The 22,443-nt window shown below is 43.7% G+C and overlaps 1 protein-coding gene across 1 annotated transcript; it reads left to right on the top strand.

Annotated features, from left to right (window-relative positions):
* Nucleotides 1–781: 781 nt before the first annotated feature.
* Nucleotides 782–1,369, top strand: LOC139043212 (myelin-associated neurite-outgrowth inhibitor-like). The gene has a single exon (XM_070503511.1). The coding sequence runs from the start codon at nt 782–784 to the stop codon at nt 1,367–1,369; it is 588 nt and encodes a 195-aa protein (XP_070359612.1).
* The last annotated feature ends 21,074 nt before the right edge of the window (nt 1,370–22,443 follow it).

Below are 22,443 nucleotides of genomic sequence, written 5' to 3'. Positions count from 1 at the left end.
TTCAACACACTACGTGGGTGTATGCATTTGCCAGAATTCATTGAGTGGTACATTTAAATTTGTGTATCTGACTGTATTTAAGTAAAAATATAGCATATGTAGTTTCACATACCAATTTTTTTAATTGAAAATATAGAAATAAAATTTAAAAATAAGCAAACAACTCTAATTAGTTAATATTATATATCTATCCTCAGATGTTCAGGGGCTAAAGTGTACCAGTGTCTGAAATTCACTTTGAAACAAATAAAATAAATAAAATGGACTAAATGGAGAAAGGCATTCATAAATATATAGTTATGTGATAAATAAAAAACAGTTAAATGAAGATAGAAATATGAGCATTGACTGTATATAAGTCTTTCAACTTATTCATTTATAAAATAATTTTCATACTCCAATGTTGGGAGAAAAACAAAAATATCAAAGAATATATAAAAACAAAAGATGTAGCAGCGTGGGCGGGTCGCGCGGGCTGCGGAGAGGCAGGCCGGGCGCGGAGCAGGGGAGAGGCCCGCGGCGGCGGCGGCGGCGGAGACTGGCCCTGGCGGCTCGGGCCCCGCATTGGAGCAGGCCTCGCGGCGCTCCCCCCGCCGGCGAGCTGGTCAGCGAGGCCCAGGCCGCCCGCCGCGGCGCGGGGAGCGATTGTTACTTTAGCTGATGGGTGCTTATCGGACGGCCCACATGGAGAAGAGCTTCATCGCTGCAGAAAGTGCTGTTGGACAGCGCTGATCTGGACTCCTGTCTTAGCCTTGGTTGTGGATGTCATGTTCTTGAAATCATGAATCCTATTTATAGCCCTGGTTCCTCTGGGGTTCCCTATGCAAATGCCAAAGGAATTGGTTATCCAGCTGGTTTCCCCACGGGCTACACAGCAGCGGCTCCCGCCTACTCCCCCAACATGTACACTGGAACGAACCCCACCTTCCAAACAGGTTACACTCCTGGCACACCTTACAAAGTGTCCTGTTCCCCCACCAGTGGGGCAGTGCCACCATACTCCTCCTCCCCCAACCCCTACCAGACCGCCGTGTACCCCGTGCGAAGTGCCTACCCCCAGCAGAGCCCATACGCACAGCAAGGCACATACTGCACACAACCCCTGTACGCAGCACCTCCTCACGTCATACACCACACCACGGTGGTGCAGCCCAATGGCATGCCGGCGACGGTGTACCCTGCACCTATCCCTCCACCTACAGGCAACGGGGTCACCATGGGCATGGTGGCTGGGACCACTATGGCGATGTCAGCAGGTACCCTGCTGACTGCCCACTCCTCAACTCCTGTCACCCCTCACCGAGTCAAGGTGCCCACATATCAGGCCCCCGGAACACCCACCTACAGCTACGTGCCCCCTCAGTGGTGATCACCCTGCGATGTTTGAGGATGGAGCTGTGCGGTCACATAATGGAGGTTCCACAGCTGGTGCTGCAGGCCTGGCGCCTCCAGCCCGGACTTTCTTCCTAATGCTCTGACACTTAGCTAGCACTCCTGCGGCCCGCCCGGCAGGTCCCAGCGCCATGAGTCTCCAGCTGACTCTGGGTTGTTCTTACAGCAAATCCTGTTTTGTGGGCTGCCTGGCAATTTTTTAGCTAACTATAATGATAAAAACAGAGTATTAATCTATTCAGAATCACATCTAGTTGAATGCATGTTTAAAAAACAAACACAAAAACAAAGCTTGCTCAATCTACCTGCAGTGACTGATGCAAACCCATCATATGCAAAATCCAAAGGAATGGGAAGTGTTTTATAGCTTGTATCCCTAATGCACTGTTGTAACGTATGCAAAGTCTTAAAGTTGTACGTGTTAAAGCGAATTTCTTCATAGAGCAAAAAAAAAAAAAACGAAAGATGTAAAGATTTTGAGTAACTCAGCTATACAAATACACAATTTATTAAGTGACTATTGATTACAACCCTTAAATAAGTTAAAATAAATTGAATATTTATAAGGAAAAAATAAGAAAGAATTCTGCACTTAGAAATTGAGAACAAGTCTTCTAAATTGCTATAGGTTTAGGAAGATGTAAAAAGAAATATATCAAGATGTATGAAAAAGAAGGAGATACTTTTCAAACTTGTAGGATATGACTGAAGACATATGGTAGAAGGGACATAAATTGTGGCCTGCATTTAATATTTAGTCACAGAAATACATTTACAGGAATGTTAGGCAATATATCTGGGGAATTAAGAGATATCTGAGAAAAACAAACTAAAAATAAAGTAAAACAAAAGTCTTCTGCCATATAAAAAATGATTAATTTACCATAAAGTAAAATTTAAAACAAACAGTAAACAGGTTCTGGAAGTTAAGGATGAAGATTTTATAAGAAACACAAAGGGAAAAAAAGTATAAGAAAAACTGGATGAAAATGCTACATACAAAAATTAATTGTTAAAGAATATATAACTAAAAAAAGTGCTAATTAACAGAACAGACATAACCAGTTACTGATTATTCTGCTGAATTGTCACACAGTGTAACCCTCTCAGACAACATCCAGGTAAACAAATTGCTTTAACATAATAAGCATCACCAAAATAAAGTAAATAAGTAAATACACAGGAGGAGATATTTGAAGAAATAATGAAATTTTTTTCCCATTTGAAGCAAGATTATATTTCCCCCTCAAAATTGATATGCAATGCCAAACATAATATAGTAAAAAAAATCTACACATGGGCATATTTGTAAAGTTTAAGACTATGAAAGGTAAAGAGAAAATTCTAAACTTTCTCAAAAGAATGCCTTACAAAACAAAATAATTATGGTCTCATCTGGCTATTCCGTGGCAACACTGATATATTTTATGCTCAATTTTGCAATAAGGAAACTAAAAGCTTCAGTTATTTTCCCAAAAATACAGCAAATGGGAGAGCCTGTCAATGTTGTCCGAATTTATTCCTAAGTAGTTGGATCCCGAGTTTCCTATACTCATCACCATATACACTTGTGTGTGCTCCTCTATATACGTGACTTTTATTTATCCCTCAACTAGTATCTACCCAGTTGAATGCAAGTACAATATGGCAAGCAATGTCCTCAGCACTTTGGATGCATCAGTGAAGAACAAAGACAAAAATGCTTATGGGTGCATTATATTTTAGGTTGAGTGCATGTGTGTGTGGGAAAGGCAGATACTAAACGTAAACATTATAAATAGGTAAATTCTATTGTATGCTAGAAGATCATCAGTGCTACAGTGAAAGGAAAAGTGGGACAAAAGTGAGGCCCATCAAGAGTGACGGGGGTGATAGTGGGGAGCTCATGCTAGGCCCCACTGAGTAGCTACCTTTGGAGCACAGACTGGAAAGAAATGAGGGAATTCACCCCATAGATTCTTGGAGAAAGAGCAGTCTAGTAAGAGGAACCTCCAAGTGCACCAGCCCTCAGGCATGACTGTGGACAGTGTGTTCTAGAATCACATGGATGCCTGTTTGGTTGGAAGGAAGAGGATAAGGTGAGAGCAGTGAGAGATGAGGTCAGAGGGTAAGTAGGACCTACACTGGTAGGGTCCTGGAGGCCTTCATGGGGACCATGGCTTTGGCTCCAAGGTTGCTGGGAAGCTGTTGCAGGGCTTTGAGCTGGGGAGTGCCATGATCTGACTCTCACATAGGACTCGGGCTACTCTGTTGAGGGTAGGTTGCTGAGGGACATGGACTGAAGAAGGGAGATTAGGCAAACATTTCAGAAAATTGAGTGAAAGTTATGGGCAGCTCAGAGCAGAGTGGTAGCTGTGGAGGTGCTGAGAAGTCACCAGATTCTGGGTGTGTTTGGAGGTAGAACCAACAGAAAACCTGGTGGACGGGACACAGAGTGTGTGCAGTGAGAACCCTTATGGGTGACCTCAAAGCTTTGGGCTTGAGGCGCTGAAAAAAGTCACTGCCATTCAAAGTACTGAGGAAGGAGGTGCTGGGGCAGTATGGGATGGGGGATCAGGATACAGGTTTGGACTTATGATGTCGGAGATGTTTAAGAGCCATTCAAAGGGAAAGGTCACCTAGACAGGTGGATGAGTGACTGAATCAGCAAGCAAATATATATGAAATCTTTAGGAACCATCAAAACAAAGGCAAACAACCCACTAGAAAAAAAGTGTGCAAAAGGAATGAACAATAGTGTAACAGAAATTGTGGATGACCAATAAACATATCAAATACCACTGAGTATAATTAATAATTATGGAAATGAAAATGAAAGCATTAGGTAGTATTCCACACTTGCTATTTTTTGTCAAATACTCAAGTGAGCGAACGGACCAGGTTTGGACAATGATGTGAAGCACAGTGAACTCGGATGCATTGGGGGTAGAAGTATAAATCTGTGCAATCACTGAAAAATAAACAGGAATTACCTGGTAAAGGTTCTACAATCATTTATTTTTGTCTTAAGTGTTCACTGTAAAACAATGTCTACTTTCACAAGGAGACTTGTCCAGATACACTCATTGAAGTCTTATTTGTAATTGCAGAAAATTAGAGGAAAAAGACCTGAGTAGATTGTGTTTAAACAACATAAAACTATACAGAAGTTATTATCCTTTTAAGTGATTTATAAACATCAGCACATCAGCATATCCCAGGACAAAAGGCAAGAAAAGGAAAGACAAAAGAACACTTCCAGTGTGATTCTTTGAATATAAAGCTCAAAAGAGACACACACATATTTGAAGATACAAACACTTACGATAAGGTTATAAAGAAACCAAAGGATTGACTGAAACAAATTTAAAAATGTAGCTCTCTGGGAAATGTAGGAAGAGGCCACCAGGGGTTTGAATGGATTGCTGATGTATATTTCCTATATATGTGATGATCACAGGTTATTACATTTTATTTTAAATGTGTAAATATTAATAAGATGTATTCTCTTGTGTGTACAATATATTTTATAATAAGAATTAAAATAATTTTAATTTTAAAAGTTTCAAAAATCAGCACAAAACCACTAAGGAGACTTCACCTTGTGGTTCTACTTCACCATATTAACGAGTACACTATTGTCATCCCACTCTCGATATACTTGCAAACACAGACCTGCTTCTGTTAAGCAAATGATCCACTCACTGCGTTCCAGAAATAACCTAAATATGGCAAGCACTCAATAACATTTGCACCAAAGTAGACCGGAAATCAGCAGTTGATTTGAACATTCACAGCAATGGGAAGTCCAATGGCTAACAAATACGGGAGGAGATGATCACTTCCATACCTAATCCATAGACAGCAATAAAATATTACTTTATTCTCACCAGAATGATGATAAACTTAGCATCATGGTTGTGGGATCCCAAACAAGCAAAAAGATGATGGAGGACGTATTACTGTAGATGCGACAAAAAAAGTGCATAAATTTGGACCAACTTGTGGAAGAATCTTAAACAATTTCTGCTCCAGACACACCCCAAAGACTAATAGTATGCATATCAAATACATGTGTATTTACACGTTTGGAGAAAAGTTTTCTGTGACAAGAAACTCTAGTTAAATATATCTGCAGATCTGAAACAGGTGAAATGTTGCAGAATGGGTGGATCTGAACTACAGGCTCTGTCACTGGGGCAGAGGGCAGCAGCTTCCCAGAGATAGAGATGAACTGGAGCAAGACCCTTTATGTGATGTCGGAGGACGTGGTGGGCTTTTGCCTTTTGCAAAGGGCTAATACATATTAATCAAACTGATATCTGTGGTTAAGCTTTTAATGGGAAGTTTTGAGGTCAGGAATTTGAGGAGAAAGGCTCAGTATTACTGCAAAGGAAATAAGACAAACTGTCTTCTGGCTGTGGACCTGCTATGTCCACAATATCTGAATGGGGAACACAACTCAAGTCATGAATCATGGGAACCAGTTTTGAGTTTGAACCCCAGATATCTGCTGAGAGGAAGTTATAAGCTGCTAGACAGAAAGGGTAAGCACAGATGGTGGGAGACAGAATATAATGTGTAAGTGAGTTTGTCTGTGTATTTGCGTGACACAGAGAGAGAGATCCAAATAGTTGAGTCTAATGTTAAAAAAAAAAATAACCCCAAACTACCATAGAAATAGGAACTTGTTACAGGTGGAATTTATATTGTGGATAAGAAAAGTCTTGCAACATACACATGCACACTTGAAATTTAATGAAATAGAAGTATAACTTCCATTTTAAAAGAACAGGAAATTTTGAAACAAATCAGGAAGGATGAAAGGAGAAAAATGAATGCAAAATAAACAAAACCAGAAACTTGGAAACGTAAAATATATGCACTGAAATAAAAAATAAAATAAATGGGACGCATTCTAGAATCAACATAGCCCAATAAAAATTTAGTTTACTAGAAGACAATAATGAGATATCTGCCCAGTATGTGACAAAGAAAAGAAGGTAAGAAATATAAAAAGCTGTTATAATATGGAGAAAATGAAGAGCGCATGGAGGTAAGGGGTAATAAAAATTAGCTATGAATTTTGCACCCTTTAATAAGATACACAAAGACTAAGCACCATACAGTATGTTAGAAAATTGTGACTTTCCAAATCATAATTAATTATTTGGAGTATTATTAACATCTGTTTTATAATGTTATAATAATGATAATTATGTTATTATTATCTTAAACATTTATTGGATCCAAATACTTTCTTTCAAATTAGCACAAGAAAAAATGGGGGTGCAGAGATTGTGGGAGGCCTCAAACATGTTTCAATCCAAACGCTGTCTTTAAGTAGCTGGGAAGGTAGAAGCCTACGTAGAAGACGATGAATATAATCTTGCGCTGGTGCATTACCAGAGCAGTAGGAAGGAGAGACAGCTAATGGCACTTTTCTTATCCTAGAAGTTCTCCAAGATAATCAATAATTTTCCTTCCATGAGTGCTGAAATTGAAGTACCTACTGAAATAAGTCAATTCATCCTATCCTATGATTTTTGTATTTTTTACTGACTTGAGTGAATGTTTTACCAAATTGATACCATTTGCTGGGTTTTGTTTTTGAATAGTCTAGCCTCCATTCTTGGGCTTTATGAGTAAGTGAAATGTGTGTAAACTTTAAACAATCAAATACCTTCTTATGAAGTAAATTAGTTGAATAATATGTATTTCTACATCCAATAATATGCCCAAGTATATTTTTATTTCAGTGATAGTTTTGGCATAAATGCTGACATGGTCAAAATATTAAAATAAAGCTGTTATGAATCTGGAGTGATGACTTCAAGATACTGAAATAAGTGGTAATGTTGGAGAAAACAGTGCATCCTTGGAATGATGAACTTATTCCAACCGCCAGTCATCAACCCCTTAGGATAGATTCTCAGGCTAACAGAGTCCTCAAGACCCACACTCAGAATGGGCCAAAAAGGCTGAGAAACTTCAGAATCCCAGTGGGAGAGGCAGTGAAGGCTACTGGGCTGTTCCAATTTCTGAGGAATTAAGCTTGGGGGTTTCTGGGTGTAGGATTTTGTTTGCACTTTAAGATCTCTTAAAAATGTCAACCAGATGGTTTTCAGCTTTATTATGTAGGTTTTTTTCCCAAGCAGAGCTATGATTAAACTAGATACTTCAATGGGCATCACAGTTTCTCATGTATTATAGAACCCTCTGCACTGGCACAAAATTTCTCAAACTTTACTCAAAGTTGTTCAAAGTTTCTCATCTGTGTCCCCCATTAGGCAGAGCAGGCACACGTCAGGCCACTGGCTGGACAGCATTTTCTAAGCGGACATCTCTCATCGTGTTCGAGGGCTGACTTCATCTCTCCCACAGACCCTCTGCGGACAGTGGGGGAGGCGGCCGTGGCTGCAAGTCTTCAGCTGCTGCCCAACCTTCTTTGGTGACAGCCCAGGTCTGGCTGGCAGTCTCTCACATTTATTAGCTATTTTGCCCCTAACCTAAAGAGAAATAAAATATTTATGTGTAATTAGGGAGCATTTAAAACACAGTTTCAGGCAGCATAATGCCTTTCAGCATCATGACAAAATTCCTATGACAAAGTTATTTCACCTGAACTGTAACATCCAGTTAGAAGTAATACGTGAGTTCAGCAAGGCTGCTGGATAAAATATTAATATACAAAATCAACTGCATTTTTACACACTGCCATTGCTCAATCTAAAAAAGAAATTAAAAATACAATCCCATTTACAATAACATCAAAAATACTTTGGAATTAATTTAACAAAAGCAGGGCAAAACTTATACTCTGAAAACTGTAAAACATCTTGGAAAGAGATTAAAGAAGACCTGAGTAATGGAAAGCCATCTCATGATCATGAGTCAAAATAGTTAATACTATTAAAATGACAATATTCCACATATTGATCTACAGATTCTACGCAGTTCTTCTCAAAATCTCATCCAGCTTCTCTGCAGAAATTAACAAGCTGAAGAACTTTAAAACAGAGCACTTAGAACATGATCTTAGGGGCTGGCCCCATGGCCAAGTGGTTAAGTTCGCGCCCTCCACTCTGATGGCACAGGGGTTTTGCTGGTTTGGATCCTGGGTGCAGACATGGCACCGCTCATCAGGCCATGCTGAGGCAGTGCCCCATATAGCACAACCAGAGGCACTCAAAACTAGGATATACAACTATGCACTCATAGGATTTGGGGAGAAGGAGAAAAAAAAAAAGATGATTGGCAACAGTTGTTATCTCAGTTGCCAATCTTTAAAAAAAAGGATGTAATCTTAAAAAGTAGTCAATTATTATATATAATAAATCATAAATTAGCAAGTTAGTGTCTTTTTCCTCCTGCATCCCAACAAAGACAGGTAAAGGTGAGTCATTTAGGTGACTTTTTCCTACTCAATTTCTGCCTCTGTACTTTTTGTAATTTACTGTCTTCTTGCAGAAATTCTGAAATGCCTTCTAGTAATCTAAGTAATCTTATCCAGAATTGGCTCAGATATCAAGTTACTTGCTAATGAATGCACTGATAATATCAGTGTAATGATAACATCATTGTAAAGCAAGGATGCATAGTCCTGTTGGGATGGCCGCCAACACTTGCGTGGTTCCCATTGGAATAGTTTCCCCACGCACCACATCAAAGAGCACAGCTAGACACTGTTTACTCACAATATCCAATAATAAATACCTTGAGTATAACCTCTCTAGTTGTTGTTTTGACTGCATAGATAATGATAATAGTACTTTTCTAGGCAATCATCATACAACAATTATAGCAATGATTAAAATATCATATTCCATTTTTCTTAAAGCTGTACCAGTAGATATCTACATTATCCAATCTGCGATCCTTGTCCAAAAGAGTTGAGTTCATTCTATTCATTCAGTATATATTGCCAGACATAAGGACCTTGTTAAGAATTGAGTATGGAAATAGTGTTTTGTCAATTTTTCTTCTGGGTTGACAGAGTTAATAATCCCAAGGCCACTTTCCCAGGCTGTGGCACCCCTTTCACTTAGCTAAATTGGTTTTGAGCAGCTCAGCATTTTAATTTCCAATCACACTGACTGTTGCTGATAGGAAGGTTGCAAGTCAACCACTTTATTTAGATGAAATGGAGTATATCTGAAGACCACTCATGATGGTAAGTGTGAAGAAAAAGATAATTCACAAGTCTTGTCTTTTAATTATACTGCTCTTCTTTGGTCATTATTTATTGACCAGGCTATTAAATAAACCTAAAAATGTTTGTTGCAGGTGTATTACAACAGAGAAAAAATTAATTCAAGATATAAGATTAAAAACAATCAGAGTCTTCATGGAATTTATGGTTATGGGGTGTAAGTAGGTGGTGGAGGAATTCCCAAGAAGGTAATATTACAGAGATTTATATTTAGATTATTTTAGGAAAAGTAAATGCAAAACTATCACCAACTTATTTGGTCTAACCATTGTTGAGTCTTAGCTCAGATAATGCCAGAATTTGTGTTTCAAGAAATGAATTTGCAATAATGTGGCATAAAATGCAGTTGGACAAAGCATGTAAAAGCACACCATGGGGCTCACTAATAAAATTCTCAAACTATGGCTGAAGGTGAGAGTGAACACTGAGTTAGGGTGTCACTATGAGCGCTTGCATTACGGTTCTCAGGGCTGTTGTTAAAATACAGAGAGTTGGGCTACAGACAGAAAAGAGAAATATAAAAATTTAAATTTTAGTTACATAGAAATATTTAAGCAAAAAAAGGAATTTCTGATAAAAATAAACAAACATATTCCAGCTTCATGGTAGGATGTAGAAAGTTGATGGACAGGGCATAGCTCTCACTCTTACAACACCACCAACAAGAACACCACCACCTGACAACCTGCAAATCCACATGTCCTTGAACACACCAGTGAGCTAATGACAGGACAGCCAACTGAGCCCAAGTCTGAGAAGAACAGGTGTCTCTGAAAAATGGCATGCGAGCACTAACTTACCTGGGGCAGGTGTTGCCTGACACCAGTGGGAGGAATTGGGCTAACGCTTTTAATGACTTAGGAAGGCTGCGTGTGGGCTGGTGAGGGACTGCAGAAACCCAGGGCCACAGACACAGGCGATCCCCATCCGCTGAAAGACTGCACTTCAGGGACCTAAGAGGTGCTCAGGGAGAGACAGACAAGTGCTGAGGAGTCCTCTGGGTGCAGGAGAGTCAGCTACTTCAAGGCCTGACAACCCCACAGAATCCTTCTCTGCTTTTCTGCTAGGAATGAGATTGTGAACTGAGGGAGCCAGAATAAATGCACTGCCACCCCTGGAGCAGTGGAGAAGAGAGGAGACACTCTCTTCCCCTGGTTAGGGGCAGGAAGGCACGCAGGCCCAGCTTGTTAGAGGCCTCTTGAAGCTGACCCCTGGAAGGCCACCTCTGGGACCCAGAGACAAGGTGATGACTGCCTGAGGCTGGGCTTAGACAAAACCAAAAGACTCCCTGACACACACACAGCCAAACTAACATGCAATGGGGTCCACTCCTGGGAGGGGATGGGGCGTGCTGAGGGGCTCTCCAAGGCACAGTGCAAAGGGAAGACTGAAGCTGAGGATGGAGTAGACATTGAGGAGATCCCTCTGAGAAACCAGTCAGACCATAAACACAGATGTCCCTACGGAAGCCTTGGCAGACTGAGTGTAACCAGAGCAGCCATAACAAAGAACCAAGCTGGACTCCTGGGGAGACTCACTCAGTGCCACACTGAGAAGTAGGGCAGAAGGAGAGCGCGCATTTCCAGGCCTAAACCTATCTACCTCAATTCCTACCACCCTACACAATATGTCTGGGTTTGACAAAAAGTTAGAAAGCATACAAAAAACAAGAAAAACACACTTTTAGGAGACAAAGCAATCAACAAAAGCAGATTCAGCAGGATTTTTTGTAGAAATCGAGTAGCCCATTTTACTGTTTTCATGGAAATGCAGAGAAACCAGAACTGCCAAAAAAATTTTGAAAAGAACAAATCAGACTCGTGATCTGATTTCCAGATTCACTGTGAAGCTACCGTATGAAGACTGTGGTATCGGAGAAAGGATAGACACATAGATCGATGGAACAGAATAGAGTTCAGAGATAAGACTGCACAGGTATAGAGCAGGAGGTTCGGCCAGGTTCTAAAGCAATTCAAAGAGGGAGAGAGTTTATTCAGTAAGTAGTGTTGAAGTATTTTGATATGCATGTGTGAAAAATGAACCTCTACCCATATCTTCTACATTAGACAAAAACGAACTTAAAATAGATTTTAGTCCTAAATGTAAAATCTAAAACTGTAAACCTTCTAGAATAGCAGGCAGCAAACCTTGGTCCTGTGGCCTAGTCTGGCCCCAGCTCGTTTCTGTATGCCCCAAGAGCTAAGAATGATTGAACATTTTTTAAAGCATTGTAATAAAAAAAAGACAGAGGGAGACCAACATGCAATGGAGATCGTGTATGGCCTGCAAAGCCAAAGATATTTCCTATCTGGCCCATTTCAGAAAAAGTTTGCCAATCTCCATTGTAGAAGAAAATATTTATGACCTTGGGGTTGGCAAAAATTCCTCAGATATTACACCAAAATGTGATTAAATGATAATCTTAATAGAATAAAAAACAAGCCATACATAGGGATAAAGTATTTTCAAATCATACATCCATAAAAGGAGTTGTATCTAGAATATATAAAAAACTCCCAGAGATACAGGAGGAGGGGAACCCAAAGCAGGTGAATGCTGAGGGATGTGCTTCATTGGGGCACCAGGACACAGAACTTCACACCCGGTCAACACGGTCTGTGTGTGAGAAGCAGCAGGGGCATCAAGGGCCCAGGGGAAACCTGTGTTGCCTTGCATCTGGGCTCAGGGACCACGGGCAGCTGTGCACTGTCCATAGTCCTGAGTCAGGTCACCACAGACTGGGAAACCCAGTCCTTGACTAACTGGCTGACAGGGATCCACATTGGGACTCCCAGCGGGTAGGCACCGGGAGGGCTTCCTGGCTTCCCCAGCAGCAGCCTGGAGAGGCTGGGCGATGCTCCTATTGGGTAAATTTTGATGAGCGGGAGGCAGTTGTTAAGTTTCTCCACCTGGAGAGACTCTCCTGCAAGGTGGCTGACTATCAGGTCTCTCTGCAAACACAGAGCAGTCAGCCGCACTCACGACCAGCTGGGCGGGTGGGTGCTGCTGTCTGTCGTTCTTGCGCTCCGTTCTCCTGTGTCTGATTTCTCCCTCTCCCTCCTTCCTGATTCCCTGGGACTGCACCCCCATAAACTGTGATCACATAAACTTGCCCTAAGTTGTGTTTTCTAGGGAACCCTCACTAACACAGCTTACAAAGATAATTACTTAGATGTTTATGCATGTTTTTATATATTTAAAAAGACAGAACCAACCAAAAATGCTTAAATATTATGGGTGGGATTGTGACAAGATAGTAGGAAGATTTTAAGTCGTTAAATGGATCAAAGCTACAGATGAGAGAGTGGGGATATACCTCCCGTAGATGCTTTGAAGGAGTTGTCCAGGGGGAATTAATGACAGAGTGATGAAGTCGGAGTTTCAGTGTGGATGTCAAGATCAGTTTTCCTGTACGAGACGGGAGTACTCTTTGGGCAAACCAGTGACTCTATAAAAATTGACCATGTTCTCACAGGGTTGGAAAATATACTAGGGAGTGAACACACACACTGCTACAATGGGTCACTTCTCCTTTTTTGGAAATATCCAAAAAACTAACACAATCATTGGAGACTGTAAACCATAAGGTGCAGAAAGTGTCTCAGAATCCGATGGCCTCTGTGGCCCCTAATTTCTCTCCTTCTGGGGCTGCCTACAAAACAAGAGACTCTGATGCTCACAACCAAGGCAGAAGCAAAGCTGATTCAGGAAATAAGTCTTGAAATAAAAGGCAAGGGAACACAGATGACAATGATACATAGCAGAAGAGAGGAGAATGGCCTGAAACTCAATTGAGAAGAAAAAAAAAAAAACAAATGGGGACGGTGAGAGAGAGGCTAGACAGCTGCAAAGCCTGAAATAGGAGCAAACTCCTAACTGTCCAATCAAGTGGCTGAATTCCACAACTGTCCTCTAAACGAGGACTCATTGTCCCAGAAGTCCTACTTCTGAATCCTCTATGAATCTCGAGATTTGAACCTGTACGTCTCCAGGGCCCAGAGGCCGTGGGTTCCAGGATGTGGTATTTGTCTGGAGACCAGAGTCACCACCTTCAGATCCTGCTCATTCTCAGGATGGAATGTCTTTGCTATCTTCTTACCATCAGACCCTTGAAAACATGGAAAATGCTTAAAGACTCAGCACTATCATGGAGAAAACTCCATGTAGACTAGGTTTCCTGGGGAATAATTATGATAAGGGAGTCCAGTTACTTTCCACAACTATTCTAAACAGGAAATGCATTGATGAATAATTCCAGAGTAATTTTATACCTTTGTGAAACAAGTGATCAAGATGAGGTAATAGGTCCCAGTGAGCTGGCAGTGATGGGATTGGGGACCTGGGCTTGTTGGGTATCTTTGTGCTTGACTTTCCCAGGGGAGAGCCACCTTGGAACCTTCCTGCTTCCCACCTTCCCAGCTTTCCTCCTCCATCCTCCCCAGCCAGCCCATCTCACTCCACAAGAGGCTCCCTTGGGACCATCCCATGAATTAGACCCTCCTGTCACTGCAAAGACACTGCCTAGACAAGATCTTTGACTAAGAAACAGAAACGAGAGACTTTTTGCCTTGATGCCAATTTCCCAGATTCTAGTGTCTGGCTTTAGAATAACAAATGTTCTGAGAGTAATCTTGCTTCTGATTGATCTCGGGTTCCTGACAGCATCTGGCCTCTGTCCTGCTGCTGCTGTTCAGTGGACGTTTAAGAAAGGAACTAACAGTAGGCTAAGAAAACAGACGTCTCACAGTCAGGTCACCTTAGAGTAGTCGTTCTTAACCTGTTGGAGTGAAAGGCTATATAAAAATCAGATTAAAATGACATTCCTTATTCTATGAAAAAAATGAGCTTTGTTCCTGGAGACACTCACAATTTTGCATACAATTTCATAGGTTTTTAGACCCTGCCCCATGCTGATCCACCCTTTAGACACAGACGGGGTGGTTTAAATCACAGACATCAGTTGTCTCCAGTCTGGAGGCTGGAATCTGATATCAAGGCGTAGGCAGAACTAGTTCCTCCTGAGGCCTCTCTCCCATATCTATAGATGCCGTCTTCTCCCTGTGTCCTCACATGGTCATCCCTCTGTGTGTGTCTGTGTCCTGATCTCTTCTTATAAGGACACCAGTCCCATTGGATTATGGTCCACCCTAGTGACCTCATTTTCCCTTGGTCACCTCTTTAAAGGCTCCGAATACAGTCACATTCTGAATTCCTGGGGTTAGGGTTTCAATATAGGATTTTAGGGGGACACAACTCAGCCACGACAGTGTGAAACACTCATGAATCCTGTCTTAGCCACTGCCAGATTCACACAGAACCTGTGAAAATGTGCAGAACCTGGACTTTTTATCTTTCCTGAGGAAGATTCACCCTGAGGCAACATCTGTGCCAGTCTTACTCTTTTTTGTATGTGGGATGCCACCACAGCATGGCTGACGAGTGGTGTAGGTCTGTGCCTGGGATCTGAAACTGTGAACTATGGTCAGCAAAGCAGATGGTGCTAAACTTAACCACTAGGCAACAGGGCCAGCCCCCAGAAGCTGGACTTTCATTTTTTTTTTTTTTTGAGGAAGATTATCCCTGAGCTAACTGCTACCAATCCTCCTCTTTTTGTTGAGGAAGACTGGCCCTGAGCTAACATCTGTGCCCATCTTCCTCTACTTTATATGTGGGACGCCTACCACAGCATGACGTGCCAAGCGGTGCCATGTCCGCACCCAGGATCCCAACCAGTGAACCCCAGGTCGCCGAAGCAGAACATGTGCACTTAACTGCTGCAAACCAGGCCAGCCCCAGAAGCTTTACTTTTGATTCTCACTTTCCCATTTCACCTTGGGGCTTGAGGACTGATCCTAGAGGAGAGAAGTTCCCACTGGGATCTCTCAGCCACTCTGCACTCCTCCAGCATGGTTGTCTGCCCAGACCTTAGGGACGGTCATGCAGCCGCTAACATTCCCCATGCACCACCCAAATTCTAAGCAAGGCCTCAAAGCCCCTCAAGACCCTCTCCCAGCCGATCTTTGAAGGCCTCTACCTCAGCCTCCCACTCTCCGAGACACCTGCCTCTGTGGCCTCTGTGCTCCTGACCTCGCTGCCCCTTCCTCAGTTCACCTGTCACCACAGTCTGCTCTGGGAACCCTCCCCCAGAGCCCATTACTTCTCCTCTACACCCAGCTCCCACAGGTGCCTGTAGATGCTTCCAGGCAGGATCATGCCTTTACCCCCATTGCTGCCCTCTTTCCTTCTTGGAAACCTGGGATGAGGCCTTGGACTGGCCGTGTGTTAAGCCCTGTTGTGCTTTTCAAACTGTTGTAGTTTAGCAAAGAAAAAAGATGTCACTAAAAGAAAGAATCAATTCATCAGACTCATTCTATTCCCTGGAATCAAGCAAAAGCCTATTCAATCCAAGAATGTTTCTCATTAATAAGTGGAAAACTTGCAGAATCCCCTTGTTCTTCCTAATGGACCTTGGTTGTTATGAGCTCCTCCTACATTTCCCAAAGGTAAAGGCAGTGTGTGTGTGGTGGGAGTGCAGGGTCCAAAAGAATAAATAAGTATTTTCTGCAAAGACTGGTGAAGGAGACTGCAGAGGGAGGCCTGTGGGCTTGGTTATTGATGCCACAGCTCCTGGTTGCAAACTTGAATGAAGCTCTTGTATTCTGTAGGCAACAAGAAAAAATATCCCGAGGTGGACAGAATCCTCAGATAAGTTTCTAGTTCCTGAACCCATCAGTGACATAGAAAACACTGGCTGTCATGTTAGACTGTGCATTGAGTTTAAGCAGCCCTGAGTCCATCTCTTCAATCTCCCCCCAAGCAGAGAGCTGGGTGGGCAGGGGCAGTGAGGAGGGAGGGGTGTGGAGAAAGAGGTGGTCGCTGTGTGCCCAGAACAGTTCTGCTGGGGATGGGGGTCAGGTGGCTGCGGGGTACGGTCTACATCCCCGTGACCTTACTGACATTGTCTGGTCCTGCCCAGTGCACCGAGGGCCCGGGAGTGTCCTGGAGTAACTGACTCTCATGCAGCAGAGCAGACACTGGCTGGCTGTGTGGAGGAGCTTCCAGGTCCTGGGAGCTGGGCTGCAGATGGGACTGGCATCTGTGTCACAGCAGGGCTCTGAGCTCCCCAGGGGCCCCAACTCCCACCTGGGTGTGGGTTAATTGTGCCGCCAGCTCACCCATGTCTGTGAGCGGGAGACTGGGGCATCGTCAGCAGATTTCACCAGATGGTGGTGGCCAAGGACACAGGTCTCATCCTGGAAGAGTGGTTGCACACCTGGGTGAGTTCACAGGATGTCTCCACAGGAAACTATGGGAGGAACGACAGATTGTCCTCTGTGGAAATTTAGGTCCTGGTGGCTTATTTGTTCCTGTTGGTGGGGAGGCCTCACTTTAGCCCAGCTCAGGGTCCATTTGCAGCAGAACAAAGTGGGCGACAGAGTCATGGATTTCCAGTGTCAATGAGGACACAAGCAAGGGGCACACCCTGGGGGGTGTGAAGTGGGCTGGCCACCATATGGAGGAGGATCTGGGAGGTGTGGATGGAGGCACCCCACGAGGCCTCAGCAGGAGAGTCCATGGCCAGTCTGGAGATTTCAGCAAAGAGGAGCCTGACGTTCTCTGCACTGTGGAACGGGGAACGTCTGCTTCCCCACACTTCCCACCCAGACAGCTGCTGCAAGGATCAGGTGGACCAAAGCCAGATGCTCTGAAGCAGCAGCACCACATCCTATGCTGGAAGTGTCTGACCAGGAGGCTTCTCTCCTTCCTACTCTCCTCCATGAAAGAATAAGGGGGAGAGTTGAATTCAATCTAATTCTTGGAAACTGAGTAAAGAGAGAAACAAGGAAGGGAGTATAACCCCAGAGAATGCTGTTCCAGGCCTGTGGGGATGAGCCACCCGCTTCTGTCTCCCCAGAGCTCCTGGCCGCAGAGCCCCAGCCTCCTCGATGCCGAGAGGACAGACTTGGAACCTAAAATTCGCACTCACATGCCCCATCTTCTGCCCACTGAGAGGTACTTGGGACTAGTCCACATGACCAGCAGCATCCATTTCCCTGACCGAGGGCACCTTGCTGTGCTGGCCAGGGGTTCACAACAACCAGGAGCAGGAACTGGAGGATAAAAGCCAGACTTCCGGTCCCTGCAGAGTGACTGGGACGTATTCACATGTCTCTCAGAGGGTCCCTTTGGGTGTCCATCCTTTATCGCCCACAAGGTAACTAGTTTGCTACCCGTCCCGTATTCCCACACCACTCCCGTCCCAGTGTCACTTCCCACACTGGGGTGTTTCCTGGGGTCACCTCCTGTACCCAAGGCCTGTCTCAGGGCCAGCTTTAGGGAGAACGCAACAGACAGAAGTCTCCTTTAACCTTTTCTGTTGCCAGTGACAGTTTGCTGTGTCCTTGCTGCCATCCGCATAACACATACATTTTGGGGCAGACATTCTTAGACTAGGGTTCTAACAGTCATTTAGGATTCTCTATTATAATTACCTGAAGCCATTCATCCTTCTCTTACACCTGGGCAACTTTCATACCTGAGAAAATGAAATGCACACCTAGTCCTATAGAATTTTATTCTATCTATTTTGCCTTTCCCTAAAATTGATGAGTCTTTGACATCCTCAGTCCTAGACTCAGTATAATGATGATTTAATTAGTGCCTATGTTGGGAGAATAATTTATTAAAATGTGAAAAAATTACTCAGTATTCCGATCACACTGAGTCATCAGATCTGTGTCTTCATTTGTCTAATGCATGCATTTGCTTTTTAACATAAGCAGATATCTAAGGCAGCTACTTTACTTGATGGGGGTTGTGGCCTGTGAGGAAGGAAATGAGACATTTGGAAGCCTTTGGTGCTGGAAAGTCTTCAGACCTCTCCGCACAGCCAAGGAGAGAACCTGGGGCAGGATGTGCCACCGCTCATCTCATAACTCAGGCCTGCCCCACTGAACGCAGACCCTGTGAGTCCAGAGCTGTCCACCAGCCTGTTCCTGGAGGGAGGACGAGAGTCTGACCTGTGGCCAGCCCACCCCCAGAGGCAGTGACAATGCAGTAAGTAAGGGTTCCTGTTTAAAAAGTCTGGAATACCAAGACTGCAGAGCATGAGGCTGAGCATGGCCCCTTCCCAGTGTGGCCCATGAAGGACTTATCCCATGAGGGGCTCATGGTGTGAGACACAAATCCTGATTATCGTGAGTTTGCTTCTAGAGCAAACCTAGGGTCTAGTTTTCCAAATTTGCTGAAGAAACCAACTCAAGCTTTGGTTTCGTGCTTTGAAATGAAGGGTGGTGTGAGACTGGAGGGGAAGGTAAATCGTGGAGCACACTATGGGGGCTGAGGGCACGCATTCCACGATTGGACAGAGGGTGTTGGGCAGGCGTGAGTGACCAGTTCTGACACTGCCGATGTGACCAGCTGCTTAAAAATTTAGGTCGCAGTTTCCGTATATGTACAATGAGAATGTACCTAGATTAGGTTGTGAAAATTAAATATAAAACCTATGTAAGTGCCAGGACTCAGTAACTACTCAATGAAGGCTTGTTGTATTTTTACTGAGAAACGATGAATATGGCATGTTTTTGATAAACTTCTTAAATGAAAGATATTTTTGATTATTCTTTAATGCTGGTTCTTTGTAAGAATTGTCATTTTCTATTCAAACTATTGGATTAAAAAAGAAACAATCCTTAAACACGACTTTGCATTTTCCACCCTCAAAAACAAGCTATCCTTTTAAGCTCATCAGGCTTATTATGACAAATGCTCTGGAGCTTGATCATGTTTTTTTTTTACGTGGCAACTTCAGACTGTGCGTCTGTATGATTACCTGCTCACATTGATCACAATAGTTGAGTTTGAACAAGAATCCATTAAAAACATAGTTCTTTCCATTTGCCGTGTATATAATTTCTGATAGCCGAGCTGGTAATGATGACTTTGAACACCTGGACAAACATCTTCACAATGTGATGTTTAGACCCTGAACTCGCCTTCAGAAATCACCTGGATGGGATTCCACCACACGGATGCCACTGGGCCCACCCTGTCTGCATGGGCTGACCATCAAGGGGGCGCCGATCCAGGAAGCCCTGAGGCCCTAGAACTGGATGAAAATGCACCTTGTTTACTGTGGCCCCCAATTTACCCATGTTTTTCTTATCCTAACGTTTCTTCCTCTTTTTTCCAATCACAAAACAACCACAATGAAAACATCGTGCAACATATACAGATATCTTAAGTTACCATTTATATTTACTGCAGGGCAATGGACATTTCACTTCAAATGTGGGTGTGTGTGGGAAGAGGTTTTGTCCAGTGTTAGCTAAGAGCAGGTCATTTTGATGACTCAGTGAAACATTCAAGTCCATGGAAATCTCCTCACTCAGTTGAAAGTGAGGCATTGTGGGGTGACCAGCTCCCTTACATTCCTATTTTCCAGTTGAGTTTCCCATGGGATTCCTAAACAAATGTGTGCACACTTACTGTCAGAGGGGAGAGAAGCTGCACAAGTGGAGATGACCTTTCTTTGGGCCATATGCAGTGAGTGTGGAAAGGGGCTTGAAGCAGAGTGTCTTCAAAATAGTCTCCTTTTTGGCTTCATGATTTCCAGAGGACCGAGTTCATGGAGGAGCCATGAGTGTGTAGGGAGGCACATGCCTGTTTCCTGACTCTTGGCCTGTTTTCCCTGGGTGTCGTCTACTGACCTGCACTGAGGCCTGTGTTTGCTCTTGCTCTGAAGACTAGCCAGTGGACAGTCCTCTTGATTGCATCACTGTGCACATGGACCTGATGGAAGCTCAGCAGCAGCAGGTTGGAGTGAAGCTAGTGTCCCCTGGCCTTCTGCCCCTGTCAGCCTTGGCATTGGCATTGTGTCATGCAGTGTTCCAAGGGGGCACAGCTGGAGGAGGGCAATGTCTTGCCCATGAGAGCAGCACCAGGCCATGGCCAAGACTGTCTTCTTCATCTGCCCTTGCTTTGGGGTAGTCATGCTGTTTCAATGGGATGGGGACAGATGAGCCAGTAGATGCCACTCCCCCGTCTGTATGAGGCAGAGTCAGGATGGGCCTCCTCCCAGCTTTAAAAACCACAACCAGATCTGTGTCTCTACCTCTGCTGTCCCCCGAGAGGGAAGGGGAGCACTGCTGGAAGGAAGAAGCATCAAGAAGAGAAACAAAAGAGCTGTTAGTCTCCTGCAGTGTTAAATCTGTGTTTGTTCTAACAGCTTGATAAAGCACAATTTTTCAAAGAGAACTGAAAAAAAATCTTAGAAAAAGTATACCTCCCATTAATTTTGCATTTAATTATTATTGTTTTTTAAAATTAGAAACCTAATCTGAGGCATCAGAGGTGAAATTTTATCTCTAGGAAGTTAGAGGCAATGTTAGTAGCTGTGGTCCAGTGTAATTTTAAATTAAATTAAGCATTGAGTTAGTCAAATAAAGAGTGCAGGATTGATTCTGAGCTGGAGTTGGTGATATTTTGAGAACCGTACTCATTCTGCACTGAGTGTGAGGCAAAGTGGTTATTATGCTTTAAAACAAATTAGAAACCTTGTTGATAAGCTGGGGTTTTTTTGTACTGCACTGAACAAGCAAACAACAGCAGCCAGACTAGAGCGTGTTAATGGATCATCACCGTCGACACTAAGGCACCTGCCTGACTGCAATTTCAAACGGCTATGATTCATTAGATATTTTCCTTCTGTCGAAAGTTATGTATGACCAAGAGCCCCACCCTGGTTTCCCATTATGTGAATTTGGAACATCGGTCACAGGCCTGGTGTGAGTTCTGACCTCCGGGAGAAGGGACACTAGTAAGTGAACCCACCATCATCCTCCATTTATGTTCAGTCACACGTCAATTAGCAACAGGGACACATTCTGAGAAATGCGTCATTAGGTGATTCTGTCATTGTGAGAACATCACACAAACCTAGATGGCGTAGGCTTCTACACACCCAGGCTACATGGTACTATCTATGGAACCACCATCGTATATGCAGTCCGCACATTTTCTGTGAAGCGTGTGTGTGGGGAGGGCCCATGGGTGGGCGCTGCTCTCCTCCCCAGCCTCCCTCCCTCCTGACAAGCCAAGCCTGTCTTTCCGACCTGGTTGCAGCCTGTGTAGGGCTTCCTGCCTCTCAGGCAAGCTTGGGTCTGGCCTTCCCATGGACATTCCCTTCCTTCTGTCCAGCCTGCCTGCAGTCACCAGAAATCAGCTTTTCCTCCGGAGGTGCCCCTAATGTGGTGTGCGGTACAGATTCTGAGGTTGCGGTCAGATCCTGACAGCGAAAGACGTCCGGAGATGCCACTAAAGTGACTGTAGCCAAATACCCCTTCCTCCCTTCTTTGTAAGCTTTTCCTGGGGGGAACATGTGTGCAGGCCATCCCCACCTGAGATCTGTGTATCCCGCCCTGGGTCCCAGGTTTACATGAAGCAGCACCCTGAGGAAGCAGCGTGCAAAGGCCCGGGGCTGGGATTGGCATCAGGAGTGTCCTAAGGAAGGTATTCACAAAAGAGCAACCAAGGGGAGGAAGGGCTTAGGGACCAAAAAGCAAGTAGACTGCGTCCTAGGACCAGCTGCGGTGGCAGGGGGGCTAAGTCATCTGAGTGAACTCATGGGGGATGGGGTGAGATACAGGATTCCACCCCACAGAGGGGCGTGCATGGGGTTTTCAGATGAGGACTTGATGCTAATTTAAGCTAATTTGACAATTCATGGCTTGGGGGAATTAGAGTGAATCCCATACCTGGTGATGCCATAAATATCCAGCACTTCAGATGTACAGTGAGATGCACAGGAGTGGAGCAGTGGGAAGAGGGTTAGATTTACTTGGAGGGGAATAAGAATCATG

Source organism: Equus asinus, unplaced genomic scaffold, assembly GCF_041296235.1.
Source record: "Equus asinus isolate D_3611 breed Donkey unplaced genomic scaffold, EquAss-T2T_v2 contig_193, whole genome shotgun sequence".
Taxonomy (NCBI): domain Eukaryota; kingdom Metazoa; phylum Chordata; class Mammalia; order Perissodactyla; family Equidae; genus Equus; species Equus asinus.
The sequence above is the reverse complement of the archived record's forward strand: the minus strand, read 5'-3'. Positions and strand labels throughout refer to the sequence as shown.